Here is a 25,447-nt window from a genome sequence, read left to right on the forward strand (position 1 = left end):
TAGCAAGACCTTGATTTTTCTCACAAATTACAAAAAAAAAAAAAAAAAATGATGAAAAGAACAAATTCAGGGATTTTTTTTTTTTTTTTTTTTTTTTTTTACTTTTAAACCTCTTAGACATTTTATATTCTTTCTGAGCTGTTTCTGCTAAGCTGTGGGACAGTCTTGACAGGGTTATTGAACCAGATAGGGATAGAAGCAGAAGCACATCACGGTGTTGTGATAGACACTGTAGATGTGGGTTGTATACACACATGCATGCACACATCCATATTACCTGGTTCAATTAATTTTATATTATTGTTTGCTTCTGTGTACAAAAACCATTCAATAAAGGTTGAATCTCTGTTCTCCAAGAACAGATGATCTAACCAATAAAACCTAACTACCAGGGAAAGGAAGGTCCAATTAAGACAACATGGTAGATTTGGCCAACATATTCCCTGAAGGTACCAAGTGTGGCAATGCAGGCTTATATCCCCAGCACTTGGGAAGCTGAAGGAAGTGGACTGAGCTTAAAGAGACTGTCTCAAAAACATAAACACAGCAAAACAAGGGAAAGGAAACAGAGAAAGCTTCTTGGAGGTGATGGTGAAATGAGCCTCAAAAGAAGCTTTTGACAGAAGGAATAAGGAAAGACCTTTCAAGCTAGCAGCCTAGAATAAGGAATGGCACAGAAGTGAACTTTAGGATGACAGAGTAAAACCTGAGGCTGTAACAGCATGGCTCAGGGAGAGGGTATGGTGAGAGACAAGCTGCAATCTACAGATCTAAACTACTGCCCTACCTGCATCCCCAACATCATCACTGAAGGTTTCACAACAGCAACAGTCTAATCCCTGGAATGAAGAGTTAGAGTATAGCACAACCTTATCAGAGCTCTCTTCAAAGCCTTCTTCCTTAACTTAGGGACAGTAATTATGGTCCACAAGTTACACAAGCCAAAAAAGTGTACCACAGCCCAGCAGCCCTTTTGATATATCATCTGCCTTTTCACTACACTCAACCAGACACCAAGTCTCATCAACTTCACACCAAATTTTCATCAGAGTGCATAATGCTCTGTAACCATCCCTGCTGCCACTATCTCAAGACACACTCTCAATGCCTCTCTTTTGGACAGTAGGTCTTAAAGGATCTACTTGTATTCATTTAGATTCTCTGTGGAGTTGAAGGAGAAAAAGGAAAAGAAAAGAAGAGAAAAGGAAAGAAAAGAAGGGCTGGTGAGATGGCTCAGCGGTTAAGAGCGCCGATTGCTCTTCCAAAGGTCCTGAGTTCAAATCCCAGCAAACACATGGTGGCTTACAACCATCTGTAACAAAAACCTGATGCCCTCTTCTGGAGTGTCTGAAGACAGCTACAGTGTACAAACATATAATAAATAAATAAATCTTAAAAAAAAAAAGAATTGAGAAACCATCAGCTACAAGCCAAGTTCAAAGTCAACTAGTGTGACAAGACACCCAGACTCTAAAAATAAATAAAATATTAAAAAAAGAAAAGAAAAGAATCCAACTCTAAGTGAATTCTTACATTCCCTTAGCAGGTTTCCAGGGTTTTTTTTTTTTGTTTGTTTTTTGTTTTTTTGTTTTAGTTTTTGTTTTTTCTTCTTCAAGATAGGGTTTCTCTGTGTAGCCCTGGTTATCCTGGAACCCTTTCTGTAGACCAGGCTGGCCTTACCCTCCAGAGTGCTGGGACTAAAGGCATGCACTACCACTGCCAAGCTTAGCCCTCCAGTTTTCAAAATAAAGAATAAGAGTTTGGGGTTGGGGTATAGTTAGGTAGTACAGTACTTGCCTAATCATGCATGAAGATCTAGCACCCAAACCAACAACGCTCAAAACATTCCCCAGACCCTCCAAACCCTAAGAATCTGAATGTGGCCTCTGCAGTCTCATGTTCTTTGGCCCTACATCTATTCCTCCCCATCTCTTCAAGCCTCAATCTATATAGTCTCTCACTTTTCACTTTCATCACATGGGCTTTCTCCACACTGTGTTCACCCTGTTTGCTTTCACCCTGGTGTGTGTGCATGTTACTGTCCACCAGTCCTTCTGTAAGATCCACTGTGTGATTTGCTGGGTATTTACCAATGAATGAAATATCTCTGCCTTCTTGAGACTCACAGTTGAATGGCAAGTGACAGAAACACAGAAACCAGTAACTCAACTATGTCAACTGTAGAAACCACCATGAAGAAAAGAACAGGGTACTTTGAGGAAAGCAGTAACAGAAAAAGGAAGCCTTCCTACTTTACATGGAAAGTTCAGAGGCACCTATAATGAGGCATTCAAACTGAGCCCTCAAAGATAGAAAAGGAAGTCCTTACTTTAATCAGGCAAAAAGTAAGAGAAAACACTATTTTTGAAGGTTTCATGTGCCAAGAGAACAGATGGGAATTTCATCATGGAGAGATGCAATTAGAGTTTAAAAATGCAGCAATTCAAAATGAGAAAAAGGGTGTAGCTATTCACTGCAATGAAGCCTAGGAACCATGTGAACAAAAAGGCTTGAAGGGAGAGCTCAAGGAGAGTAAACAGGCAGTCCCTATTTCCCAGCCTAGAGGGTGTATGGATGGCTGTGTTCAAGGCTTACATAACCAATGAGTCAGCAGAAAGGCAGGTGTCAATGGACAGCTTCTGTGCCCACTCTAAGCTGCTCGGAAACTTGGCTGTGCCTACTGGTGAGAGGAGGGGTCCAAGGACAATATTTGAGCTTGGTCAATGAAACAGGTCACAGACCTCCAAACCACACATGGCCAAGTTATAGTGAAGAAAAGGAAACCTTTATCCTTAGAAATTATAATAGTACCCAGCTCAGAACGGGACTAGAGCCAGGTGATCCTGGCAGGACTTCATGGACCTACTGTAATCTTCTCTCTTTCCTTTCCTTCCTTCTTTCTCTTTTCTATTTATTTATTTATTCCTGGAACTCTCTATAAAGATCCATTTCTTTAACTTGAAATAAAGCTAAAATTAAATAAAATTAAATAATTCTATTTATTTAAAATTTAGCTTTTTTAGTTTTAATTAAATTTAAAATAAATTTAGTTAAAATAAAATTAAGGTTTAAAATTAAGAAGCTTAAGTCTGCTAAAATCAAAACCTACATTTTAAACAGAAAGCGTCCATTATTTTGTTTTAGGGACCAGGAACTACTTGAGGATTGTTTTGTCTCTTTCCCTGTGGTGCTGGACTATATGAGGCCCAGGTTTTGTGCTTCAGGGCTGTTGTCTACACCTGTCTACTCTCTGATAAAGAACACTGTGTATTAACAATAACAGAAAAAGGCTCTGTGACAGAATTGGGTCTGGCAAAGAAAAATGTGCAAAAGCAAACATGAAAGGAAATTCAGTTATAATAGAGGGCAAAGAGATGAAGCTTAAACCACTGTGGGATACTGACCAGCAATGACAAGGAGCCAGAGACAGGCTTCCTTATCATGCCTTCCTTCACATCTATACTCATGTTCTCAGCCTACTACTGTTCCAGGGGAATGACCCAGTAACAGGATGAAAGCTTTTTTTTCTCTTCTCTCCTTTCTCCACTGCAGACTTTAGAAAAATTCTGGGGGGTGGGGGAAGGGGGAGGTAATTACAACAATTCAAAGACATTAAAAAAAAAAAAGAAGAAGAAGAAAGAAAAGAAAGAAAAGAAAAAGACAGAATTGTAAGCGAGCACCCCACACTCTAGAAATGCCAAGTTTCTAATTGCTCACATTTATCTGAGAAAACCTGATGAATATATCTGAAGGTCACAACTCGAATAAGCAGCAAAAATATTTTTTTTTCTGGCTCTTTTGCTCAACCTTTTCCACCCAACATGATTCTGCAGAATAAATACTAAGGTGCAATTCTATGTAGCTGATATAGAAAAATAAAAAACACAAGAAAACCCCCCTCTTCATAACACATTTATCTTACCAAAAACCCCCGTCAGGCAGTCTGATGATTTTGCTTGTCACAAAGCCCATCCTCCGTTTGTGAACACCAGAAAAAGCTTGGATTGTGTAAACAAATCACAACCTCTCTTGGCTGTAAGATTTCTCCATTTTTTTTCCAGCTTCCAAATTGTAGAGGAGCATCGGCAGACTCTGTCACTCTTGCACACTGTAAATGAGGGCAGCTACCACTGGGGACGCATCTTCTACCAAAGGGCTGGGCACAATGAAGCTTCTAGGCGATCCTTGGGCTTCTCACCTTCAATCTTAGAGCAGTGGCTTGCACACAACAGGCAGGCAGAGCTGCATCACATCAACATCCTGCATAGCGGATGCTCTGCGGCGCAGTGCCCCACCTCGGTCTATGTACAGTTCAGTTCTGCATCAACTCAGTAACCTTACATCTGGGCGTCTGGGAGGACTGTGCTGAATAAACAGAAAGCTTCAGCCTAACACGCTCTGTGTGTGTGTGTGTGTGTGTGTGTGTGTGTGTGTGTGTGTGTGAATTTGCGCACGCGCGCATGAGCTCCTGCACGCACCCAATTATGCAGTTTGCTAGGGTTGTTAAATGCAAATGAACAGTTTGACTGTGAGAGCAAAGATCACAGACAGTATCTGCCTCTCTGCTCCAGCTGTGAGCATCTTTTATAAAAGACAAAAGCTTCCAACTGGTTCCATTTAAAGCTACAAGACATTTTTTTTTCACATTAACATTTGTTTCCTCATTTAAGTGAAGTATGGTTGAGGAGAGCTGACAAAGTAAAAACAATTCTCAATAAAATAACACTTGGAGGTAGCTTAGTCCAATAAATACAAAGGAAAGGTTTCCATCAAGCACCAGGAGGCAGTTCCACTTTCCCAATGCTTCTTCTCTATTTTACATCCTCTGTTTAGAAAACTATGCAATGACAATTGAGTAGGAGTAAAAAACAGTGAGCAAGAAATAGGCAAGAAGGCATGAAACCCTAAAACCAGACACTACAGATAGGAGAAACCACTTCTTTTTAGAAAACACTGCAATTCTGAGATCCAATAATGCATGCAAAAACCATGCTGAGAGCCCAGGCCTGGGTTTGGTCTGCTTAGGCACCTACTGCTCCACTGCACCATCTTTTAGTTGTTTTTTGAGGAAGGATATGACTACGCAGGCCAGGTTGGATTCAAGATCCTCCTCTGCTTTTCCTAGTCTCAAAGAAATCAACACTGATTTCTGTGTTGTCCTCTGTCACTCTCCTCATTCCCCAAGAAAGGGTCTCTTACTGAACCTGAAGCTTGCCTTCCCCTCCTTTTAAATGCAGGCTAACTGGACAGCAAGTCCCAGAAATTCATCTGTCTCTGCCCCAAAGCTTGCAGGTTTTATAGACACCTGCAGCCATTCCTGACTTTTGATGTGGGTCCTAATACTCTAACTCAGGTCCTCATACTTCTGACGTGAGCACTTTTCACCCACGTAGCCATCTCCTCCAGTCCCACCACTGTGATTTCTATTCCTTCAGTTTTTATAAATGCATGTATTTTCTGTTATCAAAACCAGTAGCTCTTGCGATTTCAATTTTATTCTTCCTCTTCTTCTTTCTCCTCTTCTTCCTCCTCCTCATTATTTTGTTTTTTTGAGACAGGGTTTCTCTAACAGCTCTGACTGTCCTGGAACTCACTTTGTAGACCTGGCTGGCCTTGAACTAACAAAGACTGCCTGCTTCTGCCTCCTGGGTGCTGGGATTAAAGGTGTGAACTACCATGTTTGGCTATGATTTCAATTTTTATTTTGATAATAAACACTTTTCTTTCTTAAGTAATATCATATATTCATATACTAAATAAACTTGAGGTAACATCTTAAATAGTTACTTAACTATTCAATTATGTTCAACCTAATATAAAACCTATTAGGGAAGAATTTTCTTAATAATTAGCTGAATGCTAGGGACCATGTTTTCTCCTCTGGGTAGGTACTGTATTGAATTTATAAGGTTAATATTACAATTTGTAGCAAAACTGCTCCCAGTGATTGATATTTTAATGCTCCTTGCCTTCTGGGACACATGAGCAAGATAACATTTCCCTTGTAATCCTGTGATTACTTGCAACCAATGGATTGTGAAAGAAAGGCAGGGAGCATGTCAACTGGTCAAAGCATTTCCAAGAGGCTTGCTTCTTAGACTCTCATTTTACCAATGAAGCATGTAAGACAAAGTGCCTTGGTTGTAAGAGCCTCTACCATATGAGTTTCTCTGGCCTAAAGAAGGACCTTTGTGTGAGGAATATTCACCTCACTGTTCACTCATGCGTTAAGTTTTTTTTTTTTAAGTATCCTTGGGAAACAGGCATGAAGCATGCTTGAAATCCTAAGAGAGGATTGTTCTTCCTATGGGGTTGCAAATCCCTTCAGTTCCTTTAGTCCTTTCTCTAACTCCTCCATTGGGGACCCCATTGGGGACTCTGCGCTCAGTTCAATGGTTGGCTCTGTATTTATCAGGCTCTGGCAGAGCCTCTCAGGAGACAGCTATATCAGGCTCCTGTCAGCATGCACTTCTTGGCATCCGAAATAGTGTCTGAGTTTGGTGACTGTATATGGGATGGATCCCCAGGTGGGGCAGTCTCTGGATGGCCTTTCCTTCAGTCTCTGCTCCACACTTTGTCTCTATCTTTCCTCTGGTGAGTATTTTGTTCCCCCTTCTAAGAAGGACCGAAGCACCCACACTCTGGTCTCCTTCTTCTTGAGCTTCATGTGGTCTGTGAATTATATCTTGGGTATTAAAGCATTTGGGTTAATATCCACTGATCAGTGAGTATATACATGTCTGTTCTTTTATGACTGGGTTACCTCACTCAGGATGTTATTTTCTAGTTCTATCTATTTGTCTAAGAATTTCAAAACCATCCAGTGGAAAAAAGACAGCATTTTCAACAAATGGTTCTGGTTCAACTAGAGGTCAGCATGTAGAAGAATGCAAATCAACTCATTCTTATCTTCTTGTACAAAGCTCAAGTTCAAGTGGATCAAGGACCTCCACATAAAACCAGATACATGAGAATTAGTAGAGGAGAAAGTGGGGAAGAGCCTTGAACACATGGGCACAGGGGAAATTTTCCTGAACAGAACACCAATGGTTTATGCTCTGAGATCAAGAATCAACAAATGGGACCTCATAAAACTGCAAAGTTTCTGTAAGGCAAAGAACACTATCAATAAGACAAAATGGCAACCAACAGACTGGGAAAAGACCTTTACCAATCCTATATAGAAGAGAGGGCTAATATTCAATATGTACAAAGAACTCAAGAAGTTAGACTCCAGAGAATCAAATAACCCTATTGAAAAATGGGGTACAGAACTCAAGAAGTTAGACTCCAGAGAATCAAATAACCCTATTGAAAAATGGGGTACAGAACTAAACAAAGAATTCTCAACTGAGGAATACCAAATGGCTGAGAAACACCTAAAGAAATGTTCAACATCGTTAGTCATCAGAGAAATGCAAATCAAAACAACCCTGAAATTCCACCTCACACCAGTCAGAATGGCTAAGATCAAAAACTCAGGTGACAGCAGATGCTGGTGAGGATGTGGAGAAAGCAGAACATTCCTCCATTATTGGTAGGATTGCAAGCTGGTACAACCACTCTGGAAATCAGTCTGGCAGTTCCTCAGAAAATTGGACATAGTATTACCTAAGAACCCAGCTATACCACTTCTGGGCATGTATTCCAACATATAACAAGGACACATGCTCCATTATGTTCATAGCAGCCTTATTTATAATAGCCAGAAGCTGGAAAGAACCCAGATGTCCCTCAACAAAGGAACGGATACAGAAAATATTCTAGAGGCAGAAGCAGAAGGGTCAGAAGTTCAAGACTAGCTTGAGCTACATAGTAAGTCTGAGGTGAGTCTCTGCTGTATGAGATTCATTATCAACAACAAAGACACACAAAACAAAAAAGTTCTTTCATAAATTTAAGGGTTATTCCAAGATATTAATGGATTCAACTTGCAGAATGGAGAACTGAATCAGTGAGTTGCCTGGAGAGGCTGGGCTTGTGGATTACTTAAATCTTTGCTCTAGGGCTGGTGAGATGGCTCAGTGGGTAAGAGCACCCGACTGCTCTTCTGAAGGTCCAGAGTTCAAATCCCAGCAACCACATGGTGGCTCACAACCATCCGTAATGAGATCTGGCACCCTCTTCTGGAGTGTCTGAAGACAGCTACAGTGTACTTACATATAATAAATAAATAAATCTTAAAAAAAAAAAATCTTTGCTCTAAAAGGAGGTGCCTTTTAGATTTTGCTGATTTCTTCTCTCAATATTTTTCTTTGATTCTGGCTTTGTTTCTGGTTTATGTATCAGTTATTAATGAGTCCTCCCTGATGGAAGCCCTGAAAAAGAATTTGCTTTTATTTTTTAAATATGACCCTTGAGAGGTGTGACACGTATCTGTTTTCTCCATGCAGCAAGAAACCAGAAGGCAATTCTGTCTGTTAGGCTCTTCTTTTTGGTCACTTATTTATGTTGAGTAAAAAATTTGGTTCATACAATGAAGGAAAAACTCTTCCAGATGGGGACTAGTGAGGTCTTGTGTGTGTGTGTGTGTGTTTACTTTGGACAATGGCTGAGAACCTGTTAGAACTGTAGCCATAGATCTCTGTGTATATTTTTGCAATTCAGAAAGGTCATGGCTTCTATGTTAGCATGAAATGTCTTCCTATCTGTAGTGGCTATTCCTGGTTGTCAGTGACTCTAGAGAACCCTGACTAATGCACTATCTTTGAGGGTATTAGGGTATTAGTAAGTTAGATTTCAATGTCGCCCCCCACCCCCCGCCTGAAATCCCTATGGAGACTCTTAAAGCAGTAACTTTATTGGCTTTCTAAGCTAAATAAGCACATAAATATCCCTAAAGTTACAATAAAATAAAGTCATGAATGTTTAAAACTTCAATCATTGTAGACAGAGGGGAAAAAAATCCATCTTATAGTTCAGAAACATTTAAAGAATTCAAATCCACAGTCTGGGAGAGAAGCTCAGTGACAGAATGTGTACTTAACATGGGTGGCACCTGGAGTTTAGGCCCAAGTACTAAAACGATAGGAAAACAATACCAGCACACACACATTCATCTACTCGGTAGAAATCAGAATATCAAGCCTGAGTACTGCATGTATTCTTATTTCCCTTGGGTTTATTATCAGAACATTCTAAACTTACATTACTGACCAAAACATTACAATTAAAATCAGAATATCAAGCCTGAGTACTGCATGTATTCTTATTTCCCTTGGGTTTATTATCAGAACATTCTAAACTTACATTACTGACCAAAACATTACAATTAATCTTACTTTTTTTTTTTTTCTTTTTGGTTTTTTGAGACAGGGTTTCTCTGTGTAGCCCTGGCTGTCCTGGAACTCACTCTGTAGACCAGGCTGGCCTCGAACTCAGAAATCCGCTTGCCTCTGCCTCCTAAGAGCTGGGATCAAAGGCGTGCACCACCACGCCCAGCTTTATTCTTACTATTGAGAGGACTAAAAACCTTGGGAATAAAAATTTCAATTCTCTGGGTAGCATATTGGGCTCCTCAGAAGGAGCCACTGACAATGAGCCTCTAGTCAATCATGGCCCTTACTGAGGCAGGATAAGTCTGGAGCTGAATCAGTTCCTGAGACACCTAGCTAGATGAGGTAACAAGGCCAGAACTGAGCTGGCTTCCAAAATTCTTCAAGGCCTCACCAAATATAGAGAAACTAACAAACATAGCAACTAATCAAAATTGTACCAATGTCACTGCTTTGCCCCTACCAATCATATTAGAGGTTAACAAACCCTCCTGGAAAATTCCCCTAGCCTTGAATACAAGTTGTTGCCATTTTGATGAATGGTTGACCCCTGCATACTGGTAATTTCTTCAGAATAAATATTCTTTGCCTTTGCATACCATTTGAGTCTAGGGTCTTCCTTCAGCAATTCTTGGACCCTAACACTATATACTTGTTTTTAATAAAATGAATGTCAGGGTGTTGGGCATAAGACATATCCTATGGTCTTAGCTGAAATGACCAGGATTGGTTGCTGAGTTCAAGGCCAGCCAGGATGTCTCAAAACACAAACAAAATCTAGGCTAGTAGTACAGTTTATTTTACTTTATTTAATTTTAAAGAAGATTTATCTATCCATGTATTATATATATATGAATACTCTGTCTTCATGCACACCAGAAGAAGCAATCAGATCCCATTATAGATGGTTGTAAGACACCATAAGATTGTTGAGAATTGAACTCAGGACCTCTGGAAGAGAGAAGTCAACTGCTCTTAACCACTGAATCATCTCTCTAGCCCAATTTATAAGACTGAATCTTATAAATTATAGCATTTGTGAGGATGAGGCTGTAGGATTATTATAAGTTTAAGACCAACATGGTTTATATAGGAAATAGACAGTGAGATATCATCTCAGAAACTCCTATAACCAGAGTATAGTGGTACATGCCTTTAATACCAGCAGTTAGGAAGTTAAAGGCAGGTGAATCTCTCTGAGTTCAAGGCCAGCCTGGTCTAAACAGAGTTCCAGGACAGCCAGAGCATTGAGTCAAGGGGCATTGGAATGAGACAAGGGACCAGTCAGCTGAGAATCTGCATCTCCCCCCAAGGACTCTTCTGTTCTCCCCTCAGAAGCTAGCTCAGCTCAAAGTCCAAAATTGTATTAACTTTCCACTAGAATTCAGGGAGAGGGAGGTTTTTGTTTGAGTTCAGCAGCTCTCAATTACATAAAAGCTAACACCAGCCAGTAGGCAGGGAAACAGAAAAACTACAAAGCAAGGACCTGGAAATGGTCATATGAGCACCTCAACAGGGAAAGCATTTTCTTTTACTGTTAGAACGAATTACTTCAGAATGGAGAACAACAGAGTTGTTTCTTAGTAGCAGAGTTATAAGATTTCCAAAAAAGAATATTGTTACTGACCACTTCAGACTAGCTAAGATACTTGAAAACTAATAAAGAGATGGGGCATGATGGCACTTGTTTAAGCCCAGCACTTAGGAAGTTGAGGCAGGTAGATCTCTGTGAGTTTGAGGTCAACTTGATCTACACACTGAGTTCCAGGACAGCCTGGGTTATCTAGAGACCCTATCTCAACAACAGAGTATAGGGATGCTCTGTGGGTAGAGGAACTCAATGACCTGAATTTGATGCCTAGAATCCATACATGTATCTGCACATACATGTATGTAGACACATGCAAGCATACCTAAAAATAAATGTAAAAATGTCAAAGTACAGTATAATAAGCATTTCAGACTACTTGCTAAGGTGCTGCCTATTTCAAAAGAACCACATATTATAATATTCACTGTTATCTGGTGTGCTGTTCCTATAACAAAATTTCAAAAACTGTGTGATTGACAGAGATACAAATTAATTTAGCTTACAGTTCTGGAAGCTGGATGGAGAAGTGTACAGCACTGGCACTTGGGTCAAGGCCTTCCTGCTGCCCTAATACACTACAGGATATTGCATGGTGAGATGGGGCAAGCATGCTGACAGTGTTCTTTCTCCATGAAGCTGCTCAGGCCATTGTGAGGGCACCACTAGAATTTTATCTTATCCTAATTACTTTTCAATGGCTCCTCCCCCAAATACCATTAACATTTGATGTGAGCAATCATGTTTTATCAGATGAACTTTTAGAGGGTACATTTTAATCTATGACAACCACCTAAACAAAGGATGCTGCAGGGAATGATTTCCTAGCAGCAGACACCATAAATCCTGCATGGTGACACAGAGCCTTACATGAGGAAGTGCTGGGAAACTCCCAAGAAATCCTTCCTAGCAGATGAAGAGGTGTGTAGAAATTTACTTTGTAAGTAAGATGAAGAGTCCAATATTCTTAAGATAACAAGACTAGAGGAAGTCTGCAGACCCAAAGCCCATAAGGCACAATTGTTTTCAAGGTTCTCAAAGGTCCAGGGCACTTTTACCTTTAGACAGATTAAAATGACATTCAATCTACTTAATTTTGTGTGGAACTGTAATGGTATTACTACATTAGTGTTATTCAGAAATATAACTGGCTATTAAGATTGTGAGTTTGTGGTCAGCCTGGGCTTAATTTGGAGGAGGAAAAAAAAACAACCCGTGTCTAAGTCTTTTACTTCTTGTTATTTTAAATGAAGATAATATACAATGCTACAAAAAACATTATAAATGTTTTCCCTTTTCCTTCCCTTTTTTGGTTGCACTAAGAATTGAACCTAGACTGTAAGCATCCAATGCAAGTGACATTTCACTGATTTGACAGTTTCAGTAGAGCAGCTTCTTCAGGAAGAAAAACAAACAAACAAACAAAGAAACAAGATTCTTGGGCTGAGACTGTCTCTCCATGGTAGAGTGCATGGTAGCATGTACAAGAATTCAGGTTCAAGATAAGAACAAGGGAAAGAGCAAATAACCATGGAACCCAGGCTGACTTAATCTTCCAAATGAAGCGCTATCTTCCATGCTAAATAAAGGAACGCAGCAATTTCAAAAGCAGACAGTGACTCATCATAACTCAGTACACTACCAGGTAACTATCATTTAGAGGAAGCACGGGTAAACTATTCTTTAAAAAAAGGTAACCAGGGCAGGAGATGATCCGTGGACAAAGTGTTTGTCAGGCAAATATCAGACGTCTTGAGTTCAAATCCAGAGACCCCCACTCCCACCCATGGTAACTGCTAGGTAGGTAATGTGTGATAGCCTACTTGTAATCCCGGCAGCAAACTGGTGGAGTAGACTAGCCAGAGACAAATTGAGGCTCAAATGGAGAGACTCTGCTTCAATATATGAAGCAGAGAACAACTGAGGAAGACACCTGACATCAACTTTATTCCTCTACATCCATGTTCACACATGTGCACATGTAGTCACAAACACATATGCACCATGTACATATGTTAAAAAGGGGTCGAGAGATGGCTCAGAGGTTATGCACAGAGGTTATGCTAATGTTGCAGAGAACCTGGTTTTGAATCCTATCATCCACACAGGGGCTTACAATTATCTGTAAATATATTCCCAGGGGATCTGATGCCCTCTTCTGACCCCTGCAGGCATGGCATACACATAGTGCATATACATACATGCAGGCAAAACACTCATAAAAAGAAATCTTTTTAAGTGCACTGTTATTTACCACATGAAAAGCTGTTTTATTGAACTACTGTTACAGGGACAAAAACTCTCTTGAAACTCCTCTTAGATAGCTATTTCATGATTTCTAAATCTTAGGTGAAGAACATGCCAGTCAGGGATTGACAAAGAGTCTTCAAAGCTTTCTGAGCTTTTTTCCTAGGCATATCTGTGTCCTTTCTAAAAATAAAATTCTAGCAAAATTAGCTAAGTAAGTTTCAGCTAGAAATCCTTCCTTGATATGTATTATCCTCAATGTCTGACCTGGCTCTCTGTCCTGTCTTACTGCCTCTGGGAGAAATCTTGCCAAGCTAAATCATTCAGTATCCCCTCTACTCTCTTGGTCATTTTCTATCATGACAATCTATAACCTACAGCACCCTGCTCATATTGTACTCTCCTTACTGTGGGACATTACATGTGGTCCCTACAGCCTGCCTCACTATGCTCCACCAAGCATCATTGAATAATTGCTTTTTCAATAGGTAGTTACATAAGTATAAAATACATCTTCAGAAAATAAGAAAACTACTAAAAATATACGAATGTTATCTGATGTGGAAACAAAGATTTATTTAATTTGTTCTTTGTAAAAATATCAGTTGTCACAGATATTTTGGGAAAAAGTACAAAACCATGACATCATTTAATCACTTAACTTCATCACTGTTGCTTTGCCACTAAGCTGCAGAGAACCCCAGAATTTCAAAGAAACACCTTCTAAATATTAAAGACAGTTAGCAGACTGAAGATAAAGAGCTATAAAAAGAGAAAAAGAAGGAAGAGGAAGAGGAGGAGGAGGAAGAGGAAGAGGAAACAGGAATGAAAAGTAGCTATTAGCTGGCAACTTACTTAAAGGAAATCTCGTCAACTTCTTTGAGCTTATTACCAATGAAGGAACAGACGATCAGTTTCTTAGCCTTTCACCCTTCCTCTTGAGAAGCCATCACATGACAGAACTCTATTGTTTGGCAACATTAAGCTCAAAACACCAGGCCATCCATAGTAAGTAAATGGGTTTGAAGTGTGCTAGTCTGCCTAGTAGACAGATTTGAGTCCTTATTTTTTCCACCCATTCCCTCTGAAACTGTGACTTATGATTCTTTTTTCTTTTTTCTTTTTTTTTAAGATTTATGGATTATATGTAAGTAAACTGTAGCCATCTTCAGACACTCCAGAAGAGGGAGTCAGATCTCGTTAGAGATGGTTGTGAGCCACCATGTGGTTGCTGGGATTTGAACTCCAGACCTTCGGAAGAGCAGTCGGGTGCTCTTACCACTGAGCCATCTCACCAGCCCGACTTATGGTTCTTAAAATAACCAGGGCCCACAGAATGGCCGAGCAGGTAAAGGCACTTGCAGTCAAGCCTGATGAGCTGAGTTTTATCTCCAGAACATAGTGGCAGGAGAAAACTGACGACTGACTGCAATTAAAAAATAAATCAAAGTTTCGTACCATAAAACAGGAAGAGAACAGACAAAGCATACACAGGACAGCAAGGTGAGCTGTCAAAGGCCAGTGAGCTGCCTGAGGTTACCAACACCAGACAGAGAGTGTAATTAATGAATGCTATGAACAAAACCATGCATCTTTGAGATTAGGAAGGAAAAAGGAACGTTACTCTATCATGTGCTGGATGAGCTCAGGCTAAGCTACCTTGTCTGCAATGTTTCTCCACATTGTTTCCAGATCTTCTGCCTTGGTAGTTTTTACTTAAGGGCCAAAGGTTGGAGGAAAAGAGACTGCTGAGAGGATTACTCACACATAGAGTGCAACAGTCAGAAGATGTTAGTTAAAAAGTGCTGGAGATGAAGGAGAAGAGTGAAGAACAGTGGGGCCTTTGTTTCCAGCGTAAGAGAATGAGACTCCAATATGGAAATTGAAAGCAGGGTTATTTCTGCGAATGAAAATTCTAATTTTAAATTCAAATACTCTGAATTGTTGTAATGGAAAAAAAAACTAGTCTCTTACACAAATGGTTATAAAATATGCATATGCACTAAATAAAAAAATATGTACCTAAATACTAAAATGATCTACTTTTAGGTTAAAGGAGTAGGCTTTTCACCTATGTTGTTAAGTTTGCAATTCAGCTGTTCTTCAGTTTTAACTCGAGGAGCCTGAAGATAATGTGGGGGTGGGATGCTTTAAAGACTAAGGACTACTTAGAGATGAAGCTAAATCTGAGACTAACATTAGAAATCCAAGTGTGCTGCATTTAGTCTTCTCTTGTGGCTAATCCTAAGCAGTCAAGTCAACAACAATGAACTCGCAGGTTGATTACATAAGCACAGAACTCTACTTGGATGTAAGGCTTTTCTCTGCAGAGGTACCAACTACACACATATATGTTAACAATTACTGATATTGAATCAGAGATCAAATGTTTTCTGTGAAAGATAGTAAGGCTGGGGTATGTTCAGTCTAAGTCCTTCATATGCTCTCCTCAGCCATGCTTCAGTTTTGATCTACACCTGACTCCCAACACACTTACAGAGACATCTGGCTCTCTCTGAGAAGATTAAGTCTTAAATAGCTTTTTATTGTCTGTCTATCCACCCATCCATCTGTCTGTCCATCCATCCTCCCATCCATCCTCCCATCCATCCATCCATCCATCCATCCATCCATCCATCCATCCATCCATCCATCTATCCATCTTTTGTATCCCATATATGTGGAGGCTAAAGGTCAACTTGCAGAACTTGGTTCTCTAATTCTCTTCTTCCACTATATGGATCCTGGGGAATCAAGCTACTCAGGTCTGTCAGGCAAGGTAGCAAGGCAGGGTACCTGCTAAGCTATCTTACCAGCCCTAGGAAACTGTTTTCTAAAAGTAATATAACCAGAGAATACATGTAGGTTTGTAGCTTAAATATCTATTTCTGAGAGCCATAGGGAAATATATTACTTTTATTTAAAAGTTTTATTTCATTGCTTTATTGTGTGTGTGTGTGTGTGTGTGTGTGTGTGAGTGTATAGAGAACAACCTCAGACCTCCTTTAGAAGTCAGCTCTCTCATTCCACCATGTGGGCCCTGGGAACTAATACTTAGGACATTAGGCTTGGTGGCAACTATTTTTAAGCCATTTTACTTTAATTGTGCATGTGTGAGAGAGGGTGGGGTTGCTCATATGCATTAGGCTTATTATCAAGTGTTCTTAACTGCTGGCTCTCATATTACTTTATCTTAAAAGCCAATTTATACAAATCTGTCCTTGTGTGTGCACATATACATGTACTCATTTAAGTACCCTAAATTGGAAGATCCTTAGGACTTTTCTACTGAATCTTATTTCATAATAAGAAATAAAAGTGCAGGCACAGCCGGGGGGTGGTGGTGGCACACACCTTTAGTCCCAGCACTTGGGAGGCAGAGGCAGGTGGATTTCTGAGTTCCAGGTGAGCCAGGTCTACAAAGTGAGTTCCAGGATAGCCAGCGCTACACAGAGAAACCCTGTCTCGAAAAAAATACTTCTGTTCAGACTGAACCATGACCAGTAGCTCTTCAGATCTCCTCATTGCAAATGTCAAAAGCTGTTCTTAGTTGTAAATCCTATCCCCCCTCTCCTCCATTTAGCCCCAAATACAGAAGTAATCTGGAATATAATTAATTCAATGGAGAATAACAAGAAAACAAGTAACACAAACAATTTACTACTGCTTCCACAAGGGACAATCACAAGATAAACAGGTATTGGGCAATTTCATTAAGAACCATCCCTGGGGGATGGACAGAGAGCTCAACTCTGGTTGATAATGGTTAACAGTGGCTGCTCTTGCAGAGGAGCAAGGGATATGATACCCTCTTCTGAGCACAAAAGAGACATTGGTTTAGGAAAAAAGTCTATCCTCTTTTATTTCTCCAATCTTCTGACCGGGTTTTACTTTTTTTTTTTTTAAAGATTTATTTATTGTTATATGTAACTACACTGTAGCTGTCTTCAGACACACCAGAAGAAAGAGTCAGATCTCATTACAGATGGTTGTGAGCCACCATGTGGTTGCTTGGATTTGAACTCAAGACCTTTGGAAGAGCAGTCAGTGCTCTTAACTGCTGAGCATCTCTCCAGCCCCCTGGTTTTGCACGTTAATAAGGAAAGTTAAGGAGCTGAGGAGAAGGCTCGCTCCGTCAGTAAAGTCTTGTTTTTGTTGCACAGACTGAGGTTCTGGGTTTGATTCCCACACACATAAAAAAGCCAGGCATAAGGACACATAGAATCCTAGTGCTGGGGAGACAGGAGCAGGCCAAACTCGGGAGCTTGCTAGTCAGCCAGCCTATCTTACACGGTAAACTCAAGGTCATGGAAGAGACCCTACTGTAAAGGTAGACAGCTCCTAAAGAAGAGCACCTGAAGGTGACCTTTAGCCTCCACATGTCAGAGGGCTGACTGTGAGAGAAATCTTATGTCATAAAAACCCAACCACTTAAAGTAACAGCTTACTAGATAAAAGACTTAGGTTTAAAGTGCACTGTACTTTAGCTTTAAAACATACTTAAGTACAGCGACTGTATGTGGCTAACTTGTTCTAAGTTGCCACAATAAATATTTGAGCATCTGTAGAAAAAGCTCATATGATACAGTCAAGGAATTGTCTAAAATGTCTGTATTATACATATGGCTTTAACAATAATACCTAAAGGTGTGGCCATTGCAGGGTTACTGAGAAAGGAAAGGGGCAGAAATCTTTAGAATGGAGCAACCTCTGGAGACATTATAACATTTTAAAGTATTCAAAATGTAAATGAGGTCAATAAACATAGTGACTACTAGAGTTCCCCTTTCTTCAAATTCCACACTGGTTTCCTGTAGTCAGCTACATTTTCATTTTGTGAATTTTTTCTCTAAATTGTTAATTCTGTAAGTGTAGAAAGGAATTCAGATCTCAGTTTACAGCCTCTAGATGTATTTAGTCCTGTCAGGAAGCTGAGATGCTGGAAGTAGATATCTTATTGTTGAATATTTACATTTTTGCTTCAATGAGATCAGTTTAGTGACCAGAGTCGATTATTAGGTTGAGTAAGAGACGTGACAGAGAACTAAGGATATGGTTTAATCTAAGAAACTCAGGTACATTATGTTTCAGAAAATTGTGTGTATGTGTGTGTATGTAGGGGATACTGAGAACTGAACCTAGGGCTTCTGCATGCAATGCAAGTATCTATAACTGAGCTAAATTCTGTTAGGTCACCCCAGGTCTAGAAAGATCTCTACTATTAGGAGTTAATGCAAGTACTAGGTAAAGGCAACTGAAATGTTTCAATTCTGTCTTATGTTTCTGCCCCACACTGCACTGATGGCGTATAAGATGCAACTAATGGTGTCCCCCTCTCTCTTAAGGCTCTTCTATGAATACTTTCCTTCATATCACCCAGCTCATCCTGCACTACCATTCTTTTTTCTTTCTTACAGATTTATAATTTTTAATTATGTGTTTGTAAATAAGAGTCCCAACTTCCACTGTGGCCAGAGGTGCCAGGTTCTCCAGTTCTGGAGTTACAGGCAGCTGAGATTCACTTGCTGTAAGTGCTCAGAACCAAACTTAGGTCCTTTGGAAGAGTAAGCACTCTTACTACTGTGCCATTTCTCCAGCTCATGTACTAGCAGCATTCTTAATAAAACACTAATAAATAAACTGACCTTTTATAACTTCAGAACAAACACAAGATCTGCCAAGGTTTTAGGATTCAAGAATAAGAACAAACAGAAAAAGAGAGTACAGATCACAGGCACAAATCTGCTAATAAAGCCAGCATTTAAAATATCAAACTCCAGAATAAAAAATCTGTTTGGAGCTTAAGTCCAACTGCTCACCAGCAAACAGTATTAATTTTAGTCTGTGTGTGTGTGTCCCTCTAAAGAACTGGTTTTGCTTTAAAAAAAAATCATCTTCTACAAAGTATCTATATAGTGTTTATAAAATCGACCCATAGTAAATTCAATCTAATGGCCTAGTTTCTATTCAGAACTAAAGATGAAATGTGAACATAGGGGGATGTTGCATAAAGCTGGATCATCTTCCTGTTTAGTTCATTACACAGTCCTGTGGTGTTGATCAAAAGATGAAAATTAACAGAGGTGTACATAATTCATGATTCAGGAAACCATTGTGTCACAGGAAAAGCTCTGAAAACAAGTAGCTCAATGATAAGAATCCTTTTATTAAAAGAAGAACGTGAGAAATATTTCAAACTGGCTTTAACTCAAATTCCTATTTGTTATGCATGCCTGGCATCTTCACATTTAACCCAAGCCTTTCCCAATCCGTCAAGGCAAATGAAACTCTTTTGTTCACTGAAGGGAATGCTTATTTTCTGGTAACTTTTTAGCCTGAAACACCCCAAACAACGTCTACTTGGCATGGAAACAGGCCCCCATACCCGAGTGTTGGATGCTTTAGTATGATCCAATCATGACTTACATAGCCACACAAACCCCCTCGCACTCAGTCCGAATAGCTATGAGTGAAACAAACAGGAAACATAACAGGATTCTCTATTATCTCAAATTCACGTTCTAAAAATAGCACATGCCCTGGCTGAGCTTTGCTGTTGAGAAGTGCTAAGTTCTAGCAGCTCGGTCAGTTTCCTGTGTCTGCGCAACCAGCCCCCCACTTAAAGCTGTATAACTACAGTAATGAGAAGATTTATAAAGAGACAGATACACACACATATACAACATACGGTTTCCGAGGACAGTGACGGTTCCATGCTTGTAAGGAAGGAGGAAGAATACGCCGAGTAACCCCTGGGTTTCTCCCAGGTTTGAACATGCTGTACTGTGGCATGAGGTCAGCAGACTGACTCTAGCCCTGTGAGGCTGAATTCTACCCTGACAAAGCAGTATCACTGCAATATGAAGCAAGAGTACCCAGGGCATGTTGGCAGCTATACAGAATGGCTGTTCTAGAAAGTAATGGCAACTCCAAAACAAGAGCTCCATGCTGTCACATGAGATCATCTCCAGTCCAGTTAAGCAATGACATAAAAAAACACCTTCAACACCGATCATAAGCAGCTCACACTAGTAAAAGATAGGAAAAATGTTCTCTTTAAAAAGGAAGTGAGGAATCTGAAGAACCCATTGATTCATTCAACTGATATCACAAACATCCTGAGTCTGATTTGACAGGAGGTTGGAAACCTCCTGTTTCTAGACCCTGTGACCTACCTGAGGAGTTTCAAACCCTCTCTGCTATTTTAATACAGAGCAGGTTGAACATTCAGAAAATATGTCTTTGGTAATGGACATACATGGACATACACACACACACACACACAGTGGGACTGAAGGTATGCCTAATAATTTCACTTTTCACATCTGCCCAACTTCACATATACCATTTCTTCTTAGTTCACCAAAAATGTTATGTGAGTGTGGGGGTGAAGATCTGGCTTAACTGGGAGAGTGCTCACCCAGAATTCATATGACTCTGGGATCAGTCCCAGCACAGTATAAATAGGCATAGTGTTGTAACTCTCTAATCCCAACGCTGGAGTGGAGGCAAGAGGATCAGAAATTCAAGGTCATCCCTTGGCTACATATGGAATTTTAGATCAGCCTGGTGTACAAGAGAATGTCTCAAACAAAAAACTTATCTACTTTATCTTTGGTGAGTCTACGGAGACTATGAATACAGGGTTCCTCCCGGTTCCTTTCACAATCTTGCTATATCATGGGAAGTGTGGTGACAGCCCATTTCTTTTTGGACATTAGAAATTTATGCATTCGTGTGTGTGTGTGTGTGTGTGTGTGTGTTTGTGTGTAGGTTAGAGGTCAATGACATTGGTTACCTTCCTCAAATGTTCTCCACCTTTTAGTGTCTTTCACCAAACTGGGAACTCACAGATTTAAGTTAGATTGGCTGACCAGCAAACACCAGGAATCCTTGTCTCTTCCTCCCTAGCACTGAAATTACAAATATGCTACTGCCCCTGGTTTTTTATATGGGTTCTGGAGCTCCTAGAGCTTGCTGGAAGGGTTTACAGACTGAGCCATGTCCTTAGCCCTGCATCTACCTTATTATTATTATTATTATTATTATTATTATTATTATTATTATTATTATTTTTAAATACAGGGTCTTATCATGTAGCCCTGGTTATCCTGGAACTCACTATATAAACCAGGCTAGCCTTGAACTCACAGCAATTCACCTCCATCTGCCTCCCAAATGTTGGGATTGAAGGGGTTCACTGCCATGTCTGGTTTTTGACCTAATTTTGACAGGACTTATTATGATTTTTAAGGTCAACTTATCCCCTAATTTGTTTTACTTGAAGAATAGATTTTAAATCACTTTTAAAACTTTTAGTGTTGTGACCCATGACAGGCAGGGCTCACCTGGATGAACGTTTTACAGACATTCAAAGTAGCACATATTCTGTTGTTTCACACGTTCTAAAATCTAGTGCAGAGCAGATGCTCAGCTCTTCTGGATCTTTCTTTCCTTCCTGCCTACTGGGTTCTATAAATCACTAAGACCAGTCATCTGTGTCATTAATCTATGGAATGATTGACCTTTTCAGGGCTGCTGGCTTTCTTTCATAGTTCTACAGCTCTGGAGTTGTTAAGACATTTGATGTTAATGTCAGTGTTATCTTGGTCTTTTTCTTACTCCTTGTGAACTGGTGACTTTATTACTATTTCATATGTCTGTCCACTTTGTACTGTGTTCTAGATACTGAGATTACTGTTGTAAAAATCCAAGCAATGATAAGTACATATAAAGAATAACACTGTTATCTCAGTGGAGACAACCCAGCTGTCCTCAGTTTAAATTTCCCAGCCAGCCTTCTGTGTTCCAACCTGAACTAAGTGTCAAAGTCTTTGCAATGTTAAGCAGATTTGCTCCACTTGTGCACCAAGCCCTATCACTAGTCTGGTACTTAGCCATGGTCTAAGCCACACTTTGCTTCTCAAAGCCTTTTTGGGGCCAAATTGTGCATGAACAGCATGAATGTGGACACATAGGCAAGTTGAATGGTTAGTGAAAACATTTAAGGAGTTTACTTCCCAACTCTCCTGTAAATGTACTCTCCTCACTACTTTCTGGGCAAATGGGGTCCCCCTTATCTAGTCAGAAGGTTTAGAATTACCTTCTCCCAGCCACATCATTTCTAAAGAGTGACTGTTTGGAGGCAAGCAGCTTAGTGGAGAAAGCAAACAGGGTTCATTTCAACCTCTTGGGACCCCTTTCCACTCATCAGAGAGAATGGTTTCCACCCTCAGGTTCCTGCTATACTTCAGTCTATTGTTATTATAGAACTGTTTGAGTTTTTTAGCATGAGAGGAAAGAAACAGAAAAAAGAAAAACAAGGCCTTTCTGTGCTTTTTTTCTGAGTATTATACTGCTTTTTCCATTTCCTTCAGTTTGAACTCAGGGCTTTTCTTGGGATTTTCTCTACTCACAGTGAGGCCCACTTATAGGTTGTGGAAAAATCTTGAAGATATGGAGAGACAATAAATACAGTCCTAATTCTGTAAGAAATGACCCTCCCCCCATCAAAGGTGGCTTGCCCATTAAGGACTAATAATCCCTCCACCACCTTGTAATTTCACCTCTCCCTCTCCCTCTCTCAGACAGAGTTTTACTAGGGATTAAAGGCATGAGATCCTAAGCCTAGCCCTTATGCAAATATTTTTATCTCTCTCACCAGGTAAAACTTTTGTCTCCCCTACCTGCCCCCTTCCAGGAACTGGACAGTCTGGAGCAGCTCACCCACCTTCCTCCTTTTCTTCATTTCCTTTCTTTTTTTTTTGTTTTGTTTTTTTGTTTTATTTTTGACACAGGGTTTCTCTGTGTAGTCCTGGAACTCACTTTGTAGACCAGGCTGGACTCGAACTCAGAAATCCGCCTGCCTCTGCCTCCTAAGTGCTGGGATTAAAGGCGTGTGCCACCACTGCCCGGCTCATTAATTCTTTTAAAACTAGCCAATTTCAAGACTATAAGTCCAGACTCCAGACAACAGGGAAAAGACACAGTCTCCACCTGTATTAGAATAAAACCAAGTATACTTCTTGTCTCATGTGCTTGTTAGCCTAGACTGGATTCTGAAGCATTATTTCTGTGGAAAGAAATTACCTTTACAGCATACCTCTCAGAGTTTTCAAATAGTTGTTTTATGGTAGGTGTTACAGATTCTGTCTTTTAAAAAAAAAAGGATTAAAGATGTGACTCAATGATGCTTACCTAGCAAACCTAAGGCCATGAGTTCTATCCTAAGCAGTGCAAAAACAATCAACAGTGCAAAACCAAATAAAAATGTTGAGCATGACCCTTAATTCCAGCACTTAGGAGGTGGAGGTAAAGGCAGACAGATTTCTGAATGTGACCAAACACCAGTTTGGTTTACATAGTAAGTGGTAGGACAGTCAGGGCTACATAGTAAGATCCTGTTTAAAAAAACTAAACAGCCACAACAACAAAAACAAAACCAACCAACAAAACAAAAGACATACAATGCAATGATGTATAGAGCACTTGGTAAGCAGTGTGCTGTGGTTCCTGTGTTCATAGCATGTCCTGTTCTATAGACCTAGCTTTTAGTTTTTAAATATACATCAGGCAGTCCCTTTAGGAGGGCATCTAGAACACACTGTTACCATATAAGGTAAGAGGAAATCCATTAGTGCAGTTCACCTTTGCTTTACTTCTAGGATAGGATGTGGAGCTGACCCTGATAGACTGTGCTGGTTTTTGCTTATTTACAGGGGTGGGAAACCACGGCACTCTTGTGGAGATTAGAGCACAACTAGCAGGACTCTAATTTCTCCTTCCACCTTGAATTCAGGTTGCCATGACTGATGGCCTTTGATAACCAGATGAACCATCTGGTCCAGCCCACCACTCCATCCTTAAGTTGTTAACAAAATAAGAACAAATAACAAAAGAAAGAAAAATTTAAAAAGGAAAAAAAAAACTGCATAGAAAAAAGCTTCTAAACTTAGCATATAAAGAAAATATTTTTAAACACCTGTAAAATGTTTTCTTTCTTTTCTTTTCCTACACACACACACACACACACACACACACACACACAAGGTTTCTACATAGTACTGGCTATCCTAGAGCTGACTACGTAGACCAGGCTGAATTTACAGACTCTCCTGCCTCTGCCTCCAGAGTGCTGGGGTTAAAGGTGGTGAGCCACCACTCTTAGCATGTATGTGGGTTTTAAGTGTTATTATCAAAGGATAAAAAGTCTACAAAGTAAAATGACTCATAATAAGCTAAGGTTAGATTATTACTGAAGGAAAAACATTACAGAAATGTATAGTCCTTTAGTCAACGCACTTCATTCCCTGACTCACCTAGAGCAATGTTCAGTCAATCCTACCAGCTTCTTCATGTGATGTGTCCAATAGAAGTATGATATTACAAAAACCAGAAACAACAACAAAACCCCCTTTTACCTGCTATTTAATCATAACTTCTATGCTTATGCCACTGTGCTACAATTGCATTCAGCTCAGCCACCTGCTGGAGGGGAAGACACAGCAAAGGGGTAACAAGCCCTATCTTACATCCCAGCCTAAGCACTAGGGTAACAAGCCATATCTTATGTCCCAGCCTAAGCACAAGGCTGAACCACCTAGCCTTGTGAAGTTCAGGCTCACAAGCTCACATTTCCTGAAATGTCAGCTATCAGCTGGGGTGGGGACAGAGCTTCTGTCCTGGAGGCTGGGAAGCAGAGGGAAGCCTGTAGTTGAGCTCCTTCCTCCTTGCCTTTTATTTCATCTGGGCCTCAAACTGAGGGGTGGTGCTGCCACAGTAAGAGTGTGACACCCTCTGCCTTCCTCAATCCTTTAGCAACACTTGTAGACACACCTAGAGGTGTACTTTACTAATCTCCTGGGTGCTTCTCAATTTAACTAATACATAGACAAGTGTGTACTGATGAAAAAATCTTAGAAAACTCCCTCTAAAGAAGTACAACAGATCAAGGAGTAGTACATAAAAGTAAATTCTACATCAAGCAAATACTGTAAAAAGTTTGGCCACTGTTATTAGGTGTTTGTTATGTTATTCTCTTTATTTTTATGCTTAAAATATTTATACCACAAGAAACAGAAAGGAAAACCTACACAGTTTATATGCCAGTTATGCTGCTCGAACCCAGTGGAGTGGATCAGTACCTGTTTGGCATGTGCAAGGCCCTGGGTTGAATCTCCAGCAGAGCAAAACATCAATAGCCCCAATATTCTGACACTGCCTTAGTCAAGAATATGCACACATACTGCTAAACCTATGGATCTCGGTGCCCACAGCTCAAATGCTGGTGATCAGCCCCTGCCCCCATCTTGACAAGTGACTTTTTTTTTTTTTTTTT

General features: G+C 40.0%; 1 protein-coding gene across 5 annotated transcripts in view; it reads right to left on the reverse strand.

Annotated features, from left to right (window-relative positions):
• Positions 1-25,447, reverse strand: part of Tmcc1 (transmembrane and coiled-coil domain family 1) — a 185,370-nt gene that overhangs the window by 40,527 nt on the left and 119,396 nt on the right. Inside the window, exon 1 of one of the 5 annotated variants that reach the window (XM_021164598.2) lies at positions 19,784-21,070. The exons of 2 other annotated variants lie outside the window; for them this stretch is intronic. In XM_021164598.2, the coding sequence (XP_021020257.1) occupies positions 19,784-19,825 (42 nt within the window). In that variant the 5' untranslated portion in view covers positions 19,826-21,070. Of the gene's footprint in view, positions 1-3,922; positions 4,612-19,783; positions 21,071-25,447 lie in introns of those variants that run through there. 2 more of the 5 variants (XM_021164599.2, XM_029478751.1) reach the window with 2 other exon arrangements.

Source organism: Mus caroli, chromosome 6, assembly GCF_900094665.2.
Source record: "Mus caroli chromosome 6, CAROLI_EIJ_v1.1, whole genome shotgun sequence".
In the NCBI taxonomy this organism is placed as follows: Eukaryota; Metazoa; Chordata; class Mammalia; order Rodentia; family Muridae; genus Mus; species Mus caroli.